The sequence below is a fragment of the Diabrotica virgifera genome, chromosome 4 (assembly GCF_917563875.1).
Source record: "Diabrotica virgifera virgifera chromosome 4, PGI_DIABVI_V3a".
Lineage (NCBI taxonomy): Eukaryota > Metazoa > Arthropoda > Insecta > Coleoptera > Chrysomelidae > Diabrotica > Diabrotica virgifera.
In genome coordinates, this window is record NC_065446.1 from 253,356,214 (window position 1) to 253,370,430 (window position 14,217).

The window sequence follows — 14,217 nt, forward strand, 5'->3', positions numbered from 1 at the left end:
CTTTTCAAAATTTTACTATGGCTAACGAAGGTGCAGCCTCACCATATACTTCGTCCAGGTCGGCTTTGATTTGCACATTCGTTTTCCCCCTATTGTATAGAAACCTAATCACCGAACAATACTCGACTTTTCCATTTTTCCGAAAACACAGAAGTTGTTTGAAACCACAGTTGTTTGTTGTGATTTAAAACCACAGCAACAAATGTAAGTTTACACAAACCTTGAATCCCCTCGTGGGATGGAAAATAGCGGTTGCTACCAAGCAGCGAAGACACTACCGTCTTCTCGGCAGGCTAGGAATAAAAGGAAAGTTTGATTGTCGGACTGGCGGTTATGTAAAAGAATTGTTTTTCGTGTATTAGCCGACGTGTGGGTGTATAATTACCCAAGCGGATTTTCAATTTCAGCTAAGGACACTTGTTACATTATTGTCTATTGTTCGTAACAATGTATTAACAACCAGTCGATTGTTCGATAATTATTTAGTTTGTTAAGCGGTTAACTATTGGTTAACTATTCAAGGGAAAACAAAACTATCAAAAGTATGTGTATCCCAGGCAATCAAATAACATTTACAAAACGTTGAAAAAACGTCATAATTATTACCAAACTACGTCAGTTTATCACGTTTTTTCGACGACGAAAGTCACGTTTAAATACTTTTAACTACGTGATATCAAAAACGTAACTTTTATGTCGTTTTTTCGATTATGTTTCATTTTATGGTTTTACACAATAAAGTGTTAAGGATACACAATAATTATTCTTATGGGTATTGTTGGTATTGCAATTTTTCATTTAACCATTTTAAATTTAGCCCATAGGGTAAAAGTAAAACCAAATTGGAAGACTCTCTAAAATGTATAGAATTATAATACAATACCCTCAATGCAACATATAGGTACCTATAGGTATAGAATTTTCACTTTTTATATACTTACTGTGTCAAAATTGAAACAACATATAAACTAATAAATAGTATATTGTTAATTGAATTAAACTCGATAACACATAATTAGTTCATTAACAGAAAATAAATACCAAAACAAATTAAAACATAACCTCAAACAGTTTTCAAGAAGAAATATTGTCAACTAAAAGGGAAGTTCCCTAGGTTGGCTGTATACCATATAGTTAAAAATCTCAAAAGAAATATTGTATTAAACTTACTCACTTGAGAAAGAGTAATGAAAATCTCTTAATTAACACGTTTCTTCAACTAAATATCTAAATGAAAAGTCTTATTTTACCACACAAAGCACCTAAACAATAAATAAAAATGAAACACTTCACACTTCTTATGGAAATTGTTTGGAGACATGTCATGGCATTAAGTCTTTAAGCTCCTCCCAATTTTGTGACGTTAGACTGTCAGACTTAGGCTGCCTAAAATGAAAACGTGTTTTTAGGCGTATTTGAACGTCATTAATCTTACGTATTGAAAATCACCTACAAAAGACGTTTATACGACGTAATCTTCAAACACGTATATATATTCAACCAAAAACTGACGTTTCCTCGACGTTCTTGACGTCATTTGGTTGCCTGGGATATTTCAACAATATTGATTAACTCGTAGTTGCGAAACTGCAACAGATGTGTCTTCACATTGTTATAAATCTCTTTTAATATTTTCAGTTGCAGTCTGCAGAGAAGATAAAGGATACATCCAAACACCAGATGGTCGATGCGTATGCGCACCGAACTTAGCTCTCAATGAAAATGACGAATGTGTGCCATGTCCTATCGAAAAAGGTCTCAAGATCGACGAAAGAGGTCGCTGTGTCTGCGCCCTCGAACGAGGTCTCATTATTGACGAGCGAGGAAACTGCGTATGCCCAATCGAATTCGGGTACCACTTTGACGAAAAGGGCAACTGTGTTCCAGATCCAGGACCTGAATGTGAGACAGATGACGATTGTGCCGATCACAAGTATTGTAACCAACGGATCAAAACTTGCGAGGATGCTTGTATATTAAAGCATTGTGGAGAACACGCATATTGTAACGCTACAAACCATGTTGGTAGATGTCAGTGCATCAAAGGCTATACTGGAAATCCTGATGTGCTATGTAGTAAGTATCTATGATATATGTAATTCAGATTGTTGAGCTATTTATAAACTCTCTGTTAAATGTTGGTCTTCTTGTTGATGTGTCTATCCCTGACGAGTGTTAGCGATCATCATGGCAATCTTTATCTTATCTGTAGCAGCGCGGAAAAGCTTCACAGATGTTGTATTGAACCAGGTTCAGGAGTTATTCAACCAGGATATTCTTCTGCCTGGTCCTCTCTTTCCAAATATCTTTCCTTGCAGGATGGTCTGTAAGAGGCCATATCTGGAATTATTTCGCATAATAAGTCAGAAGAATTGTAACTTTCGAGATTTGATGGTGGTCAGTACCAGTACCTCTCGGTTCTTTGTCATTCTTCTGAGGACCTCCTCATTTGTGGCTTGGTCAGTCCACGGGATTTTAAGTATTCTCCGATATAATGCTTCCAATTGTCTGCAGTATATCTTCATTCAAGATCCACGATTGAACACCATAAAAAAAGGACAGAAAATACGTAGTGTACAGAACCCGCTATAGTGTTCTAATGTCCTACATAAGAAAATAAGAAAAGTCAATTACCTTACAGCTACGGCTTCCGAAGTCTCAGCAAGTACACGAACCGGTTGACGTCCCCTGCGATGAGACACCACCTGCAGTTAGCCCGTCACTTATTGTTCCACTTCTACACTCTATAATAGACGACAACTTCGGACATTGTTAGTACGGTATTACGCGAATTCGTATTTTTCTTCGCGGATCACTATTGAAAAATTCGAACCCGATCGCACTCTTTCCGCAAAGAATTAACCCGTAACTTAAAAATACTCCTCGTTCGCTCGTCGCTCACACACACGCCAAGAAAAAAATTCAAATCGTCCTTCCTCGACGGTTGTCACAGCACACTGCCCCGAAAACCAAAAACGTTAAAATAATTCTTCGAATCTGTTCCTATCGTCTATTAAAAGTCTTAACATCGAAAAGAAAAAATAAAAACCTTATCTTGTAAAAGGTATATTTAAAATTCCTAAAAAGGACTGTATCACAACAAAACGTTTTCGGAATCAATATTCCATCATCAGTGTTATCACAGGTTTACATGCTTTAAGCCACCAAAATGTAAGGGTAAAAACCCTTAAATTGATATTAAACAGTTAGGGTTACATTATATTATCTGATTTTAAAGGATGTTAAAAATATTTCCAGATTAACCCCTGGCATCACATGACATCAACCATATTGGTTGGTAAATTGTAGGTAGAACCTTACATGGCAGAGTTTAGGTGACAACTTCGAAAAGAAAAATAAACTCATTAATCTTTATCACTATTCTCAAAAATGTACCGAAGGTATTCCAAAGTGGTTCACTCTTATCGCGTGTAAATAATTTGGAAATTCGCGGATTACGCGTAAATAATTTGGAAATCCGACGATTAACATATTAACTTCGTTGACGGCCATAAAACCATAGACGTTACACGTAGCATTGCAGCATTCTTACTTTTATACCAAGAGAGAGGTTGTAGCTTTTGAAGAAGGCCCCCATCTGGTTGAAGGAGGATCTAACTTTTTCGACGCGCGAACTTATCTCTTCGTTGTTGGTCCATTCTTCGTTTATTATGGTGCCGAGATAGTTATAGTGCGTCACTTTTTATACAGGGATTTGTTTGATGTAGAGTTGACCTACTGTTATCTTTTTCTTGCTAACGATAATAATCTTTGTCTTTACGTTATATATATTGAGTCCATATTGTTGACTGTATTGTGATTTTGTTCATAAGGACTTACAGGTCTTACAGGTTTAGTAGAATATCTTTGTCAGATTACGTAGAGATTGAAGATTAGAGGAGACAAAATACAGCCTTGCCTCACTCCACGCATAATTTTCATATATTTCGTGTTTTCACCTTCAACTCTGAGATTTACGGTCTGATTGCAGTACAGGTTTCTAATTATTTTCAGATTTTGGTAGTTAATTCCTGCTTTTTTTTAGTATTTGCATCACCTTGGCGTGCTGTACTCGAGCGAACCCTTTCTCATAATCAACCAAACATGCGTATACATCGCAATTGACATCTCTTCATCTCTGGAATAAGATATTGTATTGAAAACAAAGCCTCTCTCGTACCAACAGGATTTATAAACCCGAACTCGTAGGGAGAAATTTGACTTTCGCAAAGCTTGTAAATTCTCTGACGGATTATCTTTAGGAACAATTTTAGGAGATGAATCATGAGGCTTATTGTACTGTATTCTTCGAATTTTTTGGCTTCTGGTTGAACGTTGGCTACCATATTTCTTAAATATGTCTGCTACGGTTTCCTTTAGAATATACGTGGATTCTAGACTAAAAAAAAATTCCCATGACTCTTCATGTAAAACTCTTCATGCTTATGAGCTTTCTGAACAATAGAAATCGTATCAATGTTTTTTTAGGAAATAATTTTATCGTGGATATTTGTCTGATAAATAAGTACTTCAACACTTTAGACAAAAAATGTTAAAAATAATGATATTAACCACTATTCTTTTCCAGATCAAACAAGCTACTACAAAAAACAAGACTTCCCCAAACCAGACCTGACAGTGAACTGTCTATCAGATGGAATTCAAGTTGAAATACGACTTACAGAAGTTGGCTTCAACGGAATTCTCTATGTTAAGGGTCACAGCAAAGACGAAAAATGTAGACGAGTTGTTACGATAGAAACCGGAGAAAGAGTTGAATATTTCAAGGTCCATTTTGGAGAATGTGGACTTATCCATGTTAATGTAAGTAACCTTTAGATAATTTAAAGCTTTAAAGTTTAATATGTCTTCTTCTTCTTCAAGTTCCATTCCTATCGGAGACTGAAAATCATTCTGGCAATTATTAACCACATCATTGTCTAATATTACGCAACCATGAAAGTTTCCTTCGACCAATCCATCTCTTTCCCTCCACTTTTCCTTGCATTATAAGACGAAGTAGTTTGTATTTAGATCCTCTAATTATATGGCCGAAGTATTCTGTTTTTCTCCTCTTTATGATGTTTATGAGCAGACGTTCTGAATTCATCATTTGAAGAACATCTGCGTGATATTCATGGTGCGTAATATGGTGTATTTAATATGCATTATTCTTGTTATAGGGAGAAGCCAGTTTCGTGCTGGTCATCCAGAAACACCCGAAACTAGTGACCTACAAAGCCCAAGCTTACCACATCAAGTGCGTCTACCACACAGGCGAGCAAAACGTGACCCTGGGCTTCAACGTTTCGATGTTAACCACGGCAGGAACCATCGCCAACACGGGACCACCACCAACGTGTCTGATGAAGATAGTCACACCAACCGGTGAAGAGATCAACTCAGCAGAAATCGGCGATAACTTAATGCTTCAAGTCGACGTACAACCTGGTTCCATCTACGGTGGATTTGCCAGAAGTTGTGTAGCTAAGACTATGGAAGACGCCGTGGAGAATGAGTATATTGTAACGGACGAGAATGGTTGTGCTACTGATCCGAGCATCTTCGGTGAATGGGACTATAATCCCGACACGCAGAGCTTGTTGGCCAGTTTCAATGCTTTCAAGTTCCCTAGTAGCGATAACATCAGATTCCAATGTAATATCAGAGTGTGCTTCGGAAGATGTCAACCGGTAAGTTTGAATAGTTTAAGAACAAAGTTTTCAATAGAGTGAGATAAATATATAAACCTTAAAAATTGGACCAAATGATCTTTCTACATAACATCACAGAATTCCACCTAAGTTATCACTTTTTATGCGTTTTTGATGAGTTTGAATTACACAAAATCACTTTGAGCCAAATCAGGGCTTTATTACGGATAATCTGTATTTAGGATGCCAACAGTCACTTATTTGGGAAAGTATGAGACAGCACATATTATAACAGTGAAAGAACAATCCCTCTTTGGTTCTTCTGTGGCTTTATAACTCTGAGTATTGGTCTGTTTACTAATTTTCTCCACTCTCGCAGGCTTTGCGAAGCTATCTCCCGATTTTTACTCCCGTGTTACGTAGATCACTACGAGTAGTTAAAGCATTTATCTTTTTCTTGGACGACCAACTAAATTTTTCCAAAAGGTTGTATTAAGAAATATTTCACTATTCGACCTTAGTATAAGTGCTGCCAATATTATACGATTTGCATTGATGTAACGTACTATATTTTCGCTCACATAGAGTCTATAGACTTGCTAAATAGGTCTTCTTCTCCAATCTTCTATTTTGTCTCTATATATCTACTTTTGATGAATGTATTTTATTCTTGAGAAAATCTAACATAAACAAATTTAAAATAGAAAAATCTGGTGATCTAGGTGGCCCCTAAATGGATCTATTTGTAGATAACGTGGAGTATTTGTTTTTAATTTATGTAAGCATGCATTTGACATACCTTGATACAAATCATATCCCACTATTATTTGTCATATGATATTTTGTAAGTCATAGTCTGGTAAAGCACAACTATAAAACAACAAATCTTTTTTCGCAGGTTAACTGTCGTGGATATAACGCCTTTGGCAGACGGAAGAGATCCGTCGAAAACTCAGAAAATGACACCGATGTAGCTGTTGGAGGAGACCTCTTATCTGGGCAACTCAGAGAAGAAATCACCATCCAGTCTAATGCCATATTGACTTTCGAAAAACGAGAGGAACGATACCCAGATCCTCAAACAGGTGAGTGAATTAATTAACTTTATTTCAAAGTTATTAATTCGTAACCTGCTACAGATAACAGACATTTTTTTAAAGATAGATCACAAAGCTGTATTTCATAACGTCAGATTGTCTGAAGTAGTATTAATTATAGATTTTTATAAATATTATAAATAAGGCCATATTTTTATGAAGAAATTATTTTACGTCATGAAACATGTTTTCGTGCAAAAGTCAACGATTTCTTTATCTTCTCTTCGTCAAGGATTATTAATCCAGTCCTGGACTCCGATTTCTTCGATTTTTCTCTGTCCTGCATCAATATCATCCACTCCACTGTTTTTCACCACTGTTCTTATGTATATCTCTTTGTAGGTCTTCCTGTGCTTCTTTTTATCTCTCTTGGTCTCCATTCCAGGATATTCCATGTCCATGTTTGATTTATCGGTCCTTTTTGTCGTCTCTATGGTTTCTCTCCCCCAATAGGAACTTGCACATTTTTTTTTATTAGATAATAATGTTCAGTTTTGTTTAAAAATGAGATTTCCAAAATTTCACGCTTCAAAAACTCGTAATAACTTATAAATACATATTTAAAGTCTTCAGCGGTATAAAATAGTTCAAACGGCACGTTACGTCACATAGTTTTGCATTAGTTTTTATTATGGTTATATTTCGCTGTGTCTAGGTACACGCTAACGTGTACGCAAATAAAAAAGTTAGGTAGACGCGAATTAAACTTCATCAAGCCAGTGACGTCATTATTTAGCTTGCGCAGTTACTATATATTTTGGTACATGCTATTTTGATATGTTTAGTGTTTGTTTGATGGAAACATATTTGTTAAGGGAAGGGAAGCAGAACTATTCAGATGTTTCAAACTTAATTGTAATAAATCAATGTGTATATATAAAAGTATATATTTAGGTTAGCAAAATAATTATATGTATTTAGTTGACATGACATGTAGGTACAAAATATTGTTAAAATAATTTTTATACGTAAGTAAATTATTATAATCAAACATTCTAAATTCAAAATAAGCCACAATTTAACTAAAAAAATTATTTTATTAACGTTTAGACGTCCAAATCGGATGTCATTGTCAAAATACAAAAATTAGTCAGATTAAATAAATTATTGGAAAAAATTTTTTACTAAGCAACAACATTTTTGTTTAATTTAATAATATTTTGTATTTTGACAACGACATCCGGTTTAGAAGTCGAAACGTTAATAAAATCAATTTTTCAGTTAAATTGTGGCTTAGTTCCTATTTAGAATAGTTGATTACAAAAATGCCACAAGGATAATAGCTTCAAAACAAGTTAATTATTATTGTGAAAGCTTTAGGTCTTCCTTTTATTTTAATCTTTTACTGTAATACTATTTCATTTATAACTAAAAAAATATATATTAATTTATAGTCTCTTATCTTTTGCGTACTGTTTTAAAATGTTCTTAAACTCATTAAAAGAACTAAATAATTGTTCGCACTCCGTAGTTAATTTAAAAACAAACACTAAACAAATAAAAAATAAGAAATCACTGACACTCTAACATTTTTATTTGCGTACACGTTAGCGTATACCTAGACACAACCTTATATTTAGGTATATTCTTCTTCTCATTCTTTAGTTTATTGGCCTCCACCTACTTGGGTATTTGGCAAGCTCATCGTCGTGGAATAAGTCAAAAATATTTATATTCTCATGACATTTATCGTATGTCATTGTAATAATATATACCAGTTTGTTAAAATTGTAGTTTTATACTGTTTTTGAAGGAAAGGAACGAAGGTTTACTATTGAAAATAAAACCATTTTGTAAAAGTACAAATTTTCTATGAATAGGTCAAACGATCAAAAACACTTGTAACGTCACATAAATGTATTTTCTACTGACGTTTATAACGTCTAATTTAAAATTCTGTTTACTTTATTGGAAAAATGTAAATGTAAAACCAAGTGACGTCACGATGCGTTTTGGACCACCTGTTTGAATTTGAATTTTTAATCGTCTTTAGGGGCCAAACGAAAGACAAACAAAACTTTTTTATCTTTGATACATGTTTTAAATTATGTTCTGTTGTGATTTATAACATTTTTTTCGAATTTAAAAATTTATGCAAGTTCCCTATTTAAACTTCCCAATGTACTCCTCTTAACTTTCTTTGCCGATTTTGGCAAAATTTTCAAATTTTCATTTTCTTTTATTAATTTTAACACATGATAAAATTGTTCGAAAATTGCTTCGATTTCTTCCTCAGGTTTTTCAGTTGTGGGGGATATACCTGTACCTGTCTTCTTCTTTTTATACTTGTTGTAGATCTGTCGATTTGTTAATTCGGACATTGAAGTATTTCTTTAGAGATAGACTGCTAGCTATCTCTCCATCTTTTTGGTGGTCTCCCGGTGGACGCTTGCTAGCTGGTTTTCCTTCTAGCGCAATTCTTGGTAGTATGTGCTTCTCCATTCTTTTTTGCATGACTGAACCATTGTCTTCGTCTTTGTCTACTCCATCTTACTACATCTTGCACGCCACATGGTTCCCTGGTGATGTTTCGAATTCTATCCCTTCTTGTCTTCCCTACAATTGCTCTTAATGTCTTTATTTCGGCTGTTCGTAGCATGCTGTTGGTTTTATTGGTGTCTTCTCTTGATTCAATACCATAGGTCATTAACAGGTCTGATGGAAGTTTTATAAATTCTAACTTTGCTGTCCATTCTCATGTGGGTTATTCCAGACCACATCTCTCAAACATCCGGACAAGACAGCGGCCTTGTTTATTTGTCTTCTTAGATCTCTAGCTGGGTCATGATAACTTGATAAATTTACACCTACCTAGAGATTTGAACTAGTTTAGCTGTTCTATGATCGTATTTGGAATTTTGAGACGTTTTCCTTCACTACCTACCTAACGAGGAGATTATTTGCACCATCTTCACATTAAAGGAAGGAAAATTTGAAAATTAACGGTGGTATATTTAGGATTCTCAACTATTTGATTGTCTTGGTGAAAACAAAGAGTGCGGTAGTTTTCCATTGCTTTCCGCGCCGCTGTACCACAGCCATTCAACTGTCCGAAATTCCTGTGGAATTTCAATAAAAACCAGGGGATTTAGGACTAGGAGGGATATACATGAAGAGGTATGATTTATAGGGTTATTGGTCATGAGTTTCACGGTATGGTATGGTGAAATCTCATGAGCTGGCGTAGGGGCAGGGGCGCTAATCCCTGAAGTAGGTCTATTTTCACCGGGATCGTGAAAAGTACCTACCCGCTACCTCCGCTAATAAGACTCTTCTTCTTTTTAATGTGCCTATCCGTGACGAATGTTGGCGATCATCATGGCAATCTTTATTTTATCTGCAGCAATGCTAAAAAGCTGCACAGACGTTATGTTGAACCAGGTTCTGAGGTTCTTTTACCAGGATGTTCTTCTTCTTCCTGGACCTCGCTTTCCAAATATTTTTTCTTGCAGGATGGCTTGTAGGAGGACATATCTGGATTCATTTCGCATAATGTGTCCAAAGTATTCCAACTTTCAAGATTTGATGTTGGTCAGTACCTCTCGGTTCTTCCCCATTCTTCTAAGGACCTCTTCATTTGTGACCCGGTCACAAGGTAATAAGACTCAGTGACCCCAAATTCAATAGGATTCAAAGAATTTTACATTAATGGTTGCTTCGAAAACTAAAAACGACACACACCCAGCACACAACGGCTGGGCAATGTTGAAGGCGTAGTTTCTACTACTGTAGGCACTGTCGGGGTAGGTTAGGTAGGTCCAAAGGATAATATCGTTTCAATTTCTTCGCTTGTTGGTTGTTGAAAAGATTCCCTACTTAAATGTTAGTGTATGCCACAGATTTGTATGACACAACCTATTGTGATATTGATCAGCACTCATTGTTTTCGTACTCTTCCGAGGCTGCTAGTACCTGCAGATCTCCATGTAAGGTGTTATTTTAAATATGCCAAGGGGCATTAGCGATTTTATTAGAGTTTTAGATTGAATAAGTCACAATTAAATTGAAAAATAATTTTATTAAAGATAAATATATATTTTATATATATTTATTTTTGGTTTAGGGATAGTATCACGAGGTTTTTCCTGGTTTTCCCTCGTGATTTACTATGGAATCTCTAACACGAGAATTTTACTGTCATCGTTGCATTTGGTTGTCTTTTTAAAGACAGATCACATGCTATGATTTTTTTGTGATGGATATTCTTGAGTTGGGATTGATTTCATGTAATCGAATGAACTATCTTTTAGTAAAGTCGTCTCAGGAACGCAACTCATAAATATTGGAGCTTATCATTTTAAAGTCTTCTACTTTAAAATGTATAATATAAGTCTGAATTGCCAATATAAATGAGTCAGATTAAATAAATTATTAGAAGAATTTTTTTACTTAGCAACAACATTTTTGTTTATTTTAGTAGTATTTTGTATTTTGACGAGACCCGATTTGGACTTCGAAACCTTAATAAACTTATTTTTTCAATTTAATTGTGGCTTATTTCCCATCTAAATAGTTAATCATAAAAATGCCACAAGGAAATAGCTTCAGGACAACATTTTAGATTGAAATCTTCGTATTTTCATGATATTAAATTTGCTAGCTGATTCTCAGAGCTGCGAACAGAGCAGAACAGAGTAGTAGCTTGTTGTCAATCGATAGGTTTGAGTTTTTTCCCAGCATCCAGTAAAGTTTTCTGTATAAAATTCCTAGTTGTAGTATTTTCGTTCATGTAGGTATGTTTGGTTCATGTGAATGCCTAGATATTTTACGTCATCCTTTTAGAGTAAATGATGTCCATCGAGGTTAACTTATGGACATGTACTTCTTAGAGTGAATGTAATATGTGTAGTTTTTGAGGGTTTACTTTAATCCTCTACAGTTTAAACCATTCAATAGTTTCGTTTAGATGTAGTTGCCGTCTCTATGATGTTATTACTGAATTATTATGAAACGTTAGCAAAGCAGTCTCATCTGCAAATGTTGCACGCGTTAGGTTATTGCTTGTTGGTAAGTCAACCGTATATATCAGGTACAAGATCGGTTCGATCACATTACCCTGAGGTACACCAGATAGGATGAGGTAGAGTTTTGTATACTATAGCTTACTAGATATCTCCTTTTTGTAAGATATGATTTAAGCAGTTTGAAGTAAGGGTAAGTTGTGTGCCATACCTTGTCAAAACAGTACAATACAGTATTTCTTGTTTTCGAGACTATAGTTCATATTGTTGTATTTAATCTGTGAAATTATTCTAGCTGTGGGATGTTGGTTGCAAATTCCGAATTGATGGTCAGATATGGGACCCAATTATTGGCGAAAACCGCTACTTTAGTCTATGTATTATGTACTAATCTTGTTTTTGTATTTTTCTAGCTCCAAACGCTCAAAAAGCAGAAGAAATCTGCGTCTCAATGATAGGTTTCATCATTGCCCTAATCATCACTGCCTTATTGGCCTTGGTAGCTGTAGCTGTGGCAGTCTCCTGTTGGTTGATGGCTTATCGTCGCAGGCCAAAACATTCAGGACCACTACCACATCCGCCTGAGTTCCCCAACCCGCTCTTCACGACGCCGGAGCCCATGGCGGAACCAAGTCCAGACTACCTCACATAAAACATTCCGAAAGATTAGTAATTATTAAGTTGAAATACTCTCATTTTGACGATTTAATGTTAAGGATTAATGAAAATACTCGATAAAATCGTCAATTGTAAATTTTTATAGTCGATTCGGTGATCGATAGGTTTCTTCTCGTGAATCCGTCCAATGCTACTCATGAAATACTGCCGAAAGAGAAGAACTGTCGTTCCGAACGAACATAGCGAATATACTATAGTTTAAACTATAGAAATGTGTACCAACGTCCTAACAATACCAACACGAAGAATCTGAAGAGACAGAAAATCGACGTATACACATTTCTTCTATCTTTTCCATTGGCTGACATTAACCAGTGTTCTTTTAGAGACAAGGGAAAAATTGGGTGGTGGTATTTAACGCTTAACAAAAATTTTCTCGGATCTACAATACGGCCCTTGCTTTTACCTACGAATTTCTTGTAACGTTTCGACTCTTTTGTATATATTAAGTGATGTTTCATCTAAGCAGCCTTTGGAAGACATAGCCAATAATAGCCTATAAGTTAAATATATTGAATATTCTCTGAGCCTGTATAAAGTGTATGAATGCGAATCGAGTGTGGAGTTATAGCTCCAGAAGTTGTAGCTCCAGAATTATATGGTGCTGACTGATTTTTTATACTTGAAACAGTCAAACTTTAGTCAATCGATTTTTTTAAATAGTACCTAGGTACCTATTATATTTTTTATGTAATTTATAAGTTGTGAGAATTCGTTTAACCAATAAGTATAATAAATTTCTGTAGTATTTATTTTAAACAACGAATCTCTCTACAAGTTTCTAAAATTGATTGAATGACGACGACGCTATTTTTAACTAATTTCATTTTTATTTATATTTTGTGTCCTTTTTTGTGTAAAATGACTTCTAACGATAATTTCTTAAAAATTGTCATTTGTGATAATCGCTTCTTTAATAAAAAATCATTTGTTTAATAAGCTTTGTGTTTTATTTCAAAAATAACAAGAGTTAAAAAACAGACGTCTGAAAAGGATGAACTTCATCCTACAGACAGAAAGGCAACTGAAACCAGGTCAATGATGTAAGGAATCAAGCACAGAAAGTTACTATTCATAAGACATACAGTGCGGTAACAAAAGATCATAATGAAAATTATCATAATAAAAAATATCAAAAAACAACACTGATTGAAAAAAAAGAGAACAGACCCTACACATAATATTACAAGAATACAAGAACAAGAACTGCAAGCAATCCTTGACATTGAAAAAATTGATTTATGCCTTGTCTCTGAAACGCATTTCATAAAACAGTCCTACATTAAATTTAAAGGATAAAAGCTGTATCACATAATACATTCTGACAATGGGACCTAAGGAGGCAATACAATCATCACCAAATATAATATCGTCACCTGAATGCAGAACTATTCTAACTCAAAAATTTAATTTTTTTCGTTTATTCCATATAAAGGTAATACATATCGTATTTTTTCATGCAGAAAAATCTTAAGTTAATAAATTTAAATTTACTAATAAAAATTCTATATAGAAAATTATAATCCTAACTGGCAAACAATTATTTTATCAGTGCAGAATAATAATGCTAAGTACATACAAACACAGTTAGGACTGTTCTGCATTTTCAATAACAATGCTTACCAATATTCTTTTTGTTATCTTAATATATGGAATATAAAACTGAATATATTCAAGCTACTACAGTACGCATAAAAACTAAAACTTTTTAAATAAAATTGTCAGTTCCATCTATTGCCCACCTAAACACTCCATTTTAAAAAGCAAATCATCCTGTAGTACTGATGGACTATCCATAAAAATCTTCTCAAATCTCACAGAAAATGT

At 34.6% G+C, this 14,217-nt stretch overlaps 1 protein-coding gene across 30 annotated transcripts in view; it reads left to right on the forward strand.

Moving 5' to 3' along the window:
- The window catches only part of LOC114327495 (uncharacterized), a 677,364-nt gene extending 664,035 nt beyond the window's left edge, over nucleotides 1–13,329 (forward strand). For all 30 annotated transcript variants that reach the window (XM_050648891.1, XM_050648865.1, XM_050648867.1 and 27 more), the window contains 5 exons: nucleotides 1,639–2,076; nucleotides 4,589–4,824; nucleotides 5,184–5,693; nucleotides 6,553–6,739; nucleotides 12,126–13,329. In XM_050648891.1, the coding sequence (XP_050504848.1) occupies nucleotides 1,639–2,076; nucleotides 4,589–4,824; nucleotides 5,184–5,693; nucleotides 6,553–6,739; nucleotides 12,126–12,364 (1,610 nt within the window). In that variant the 3' untranslated portion in view covers nucleotides 12,365–13,329. The remainder of the gene's footprint in view (nucleotides 1–1,638; nucleotides 2,077–4,588; nucleotides 4,825–5,183; nucleotides 5,694–6,552; nucleotides 6,740–12,125) is intronic.
- The last annotated feature ends 888 nt before the right edge of the window (nucleotides 13,330–14,217 follow it).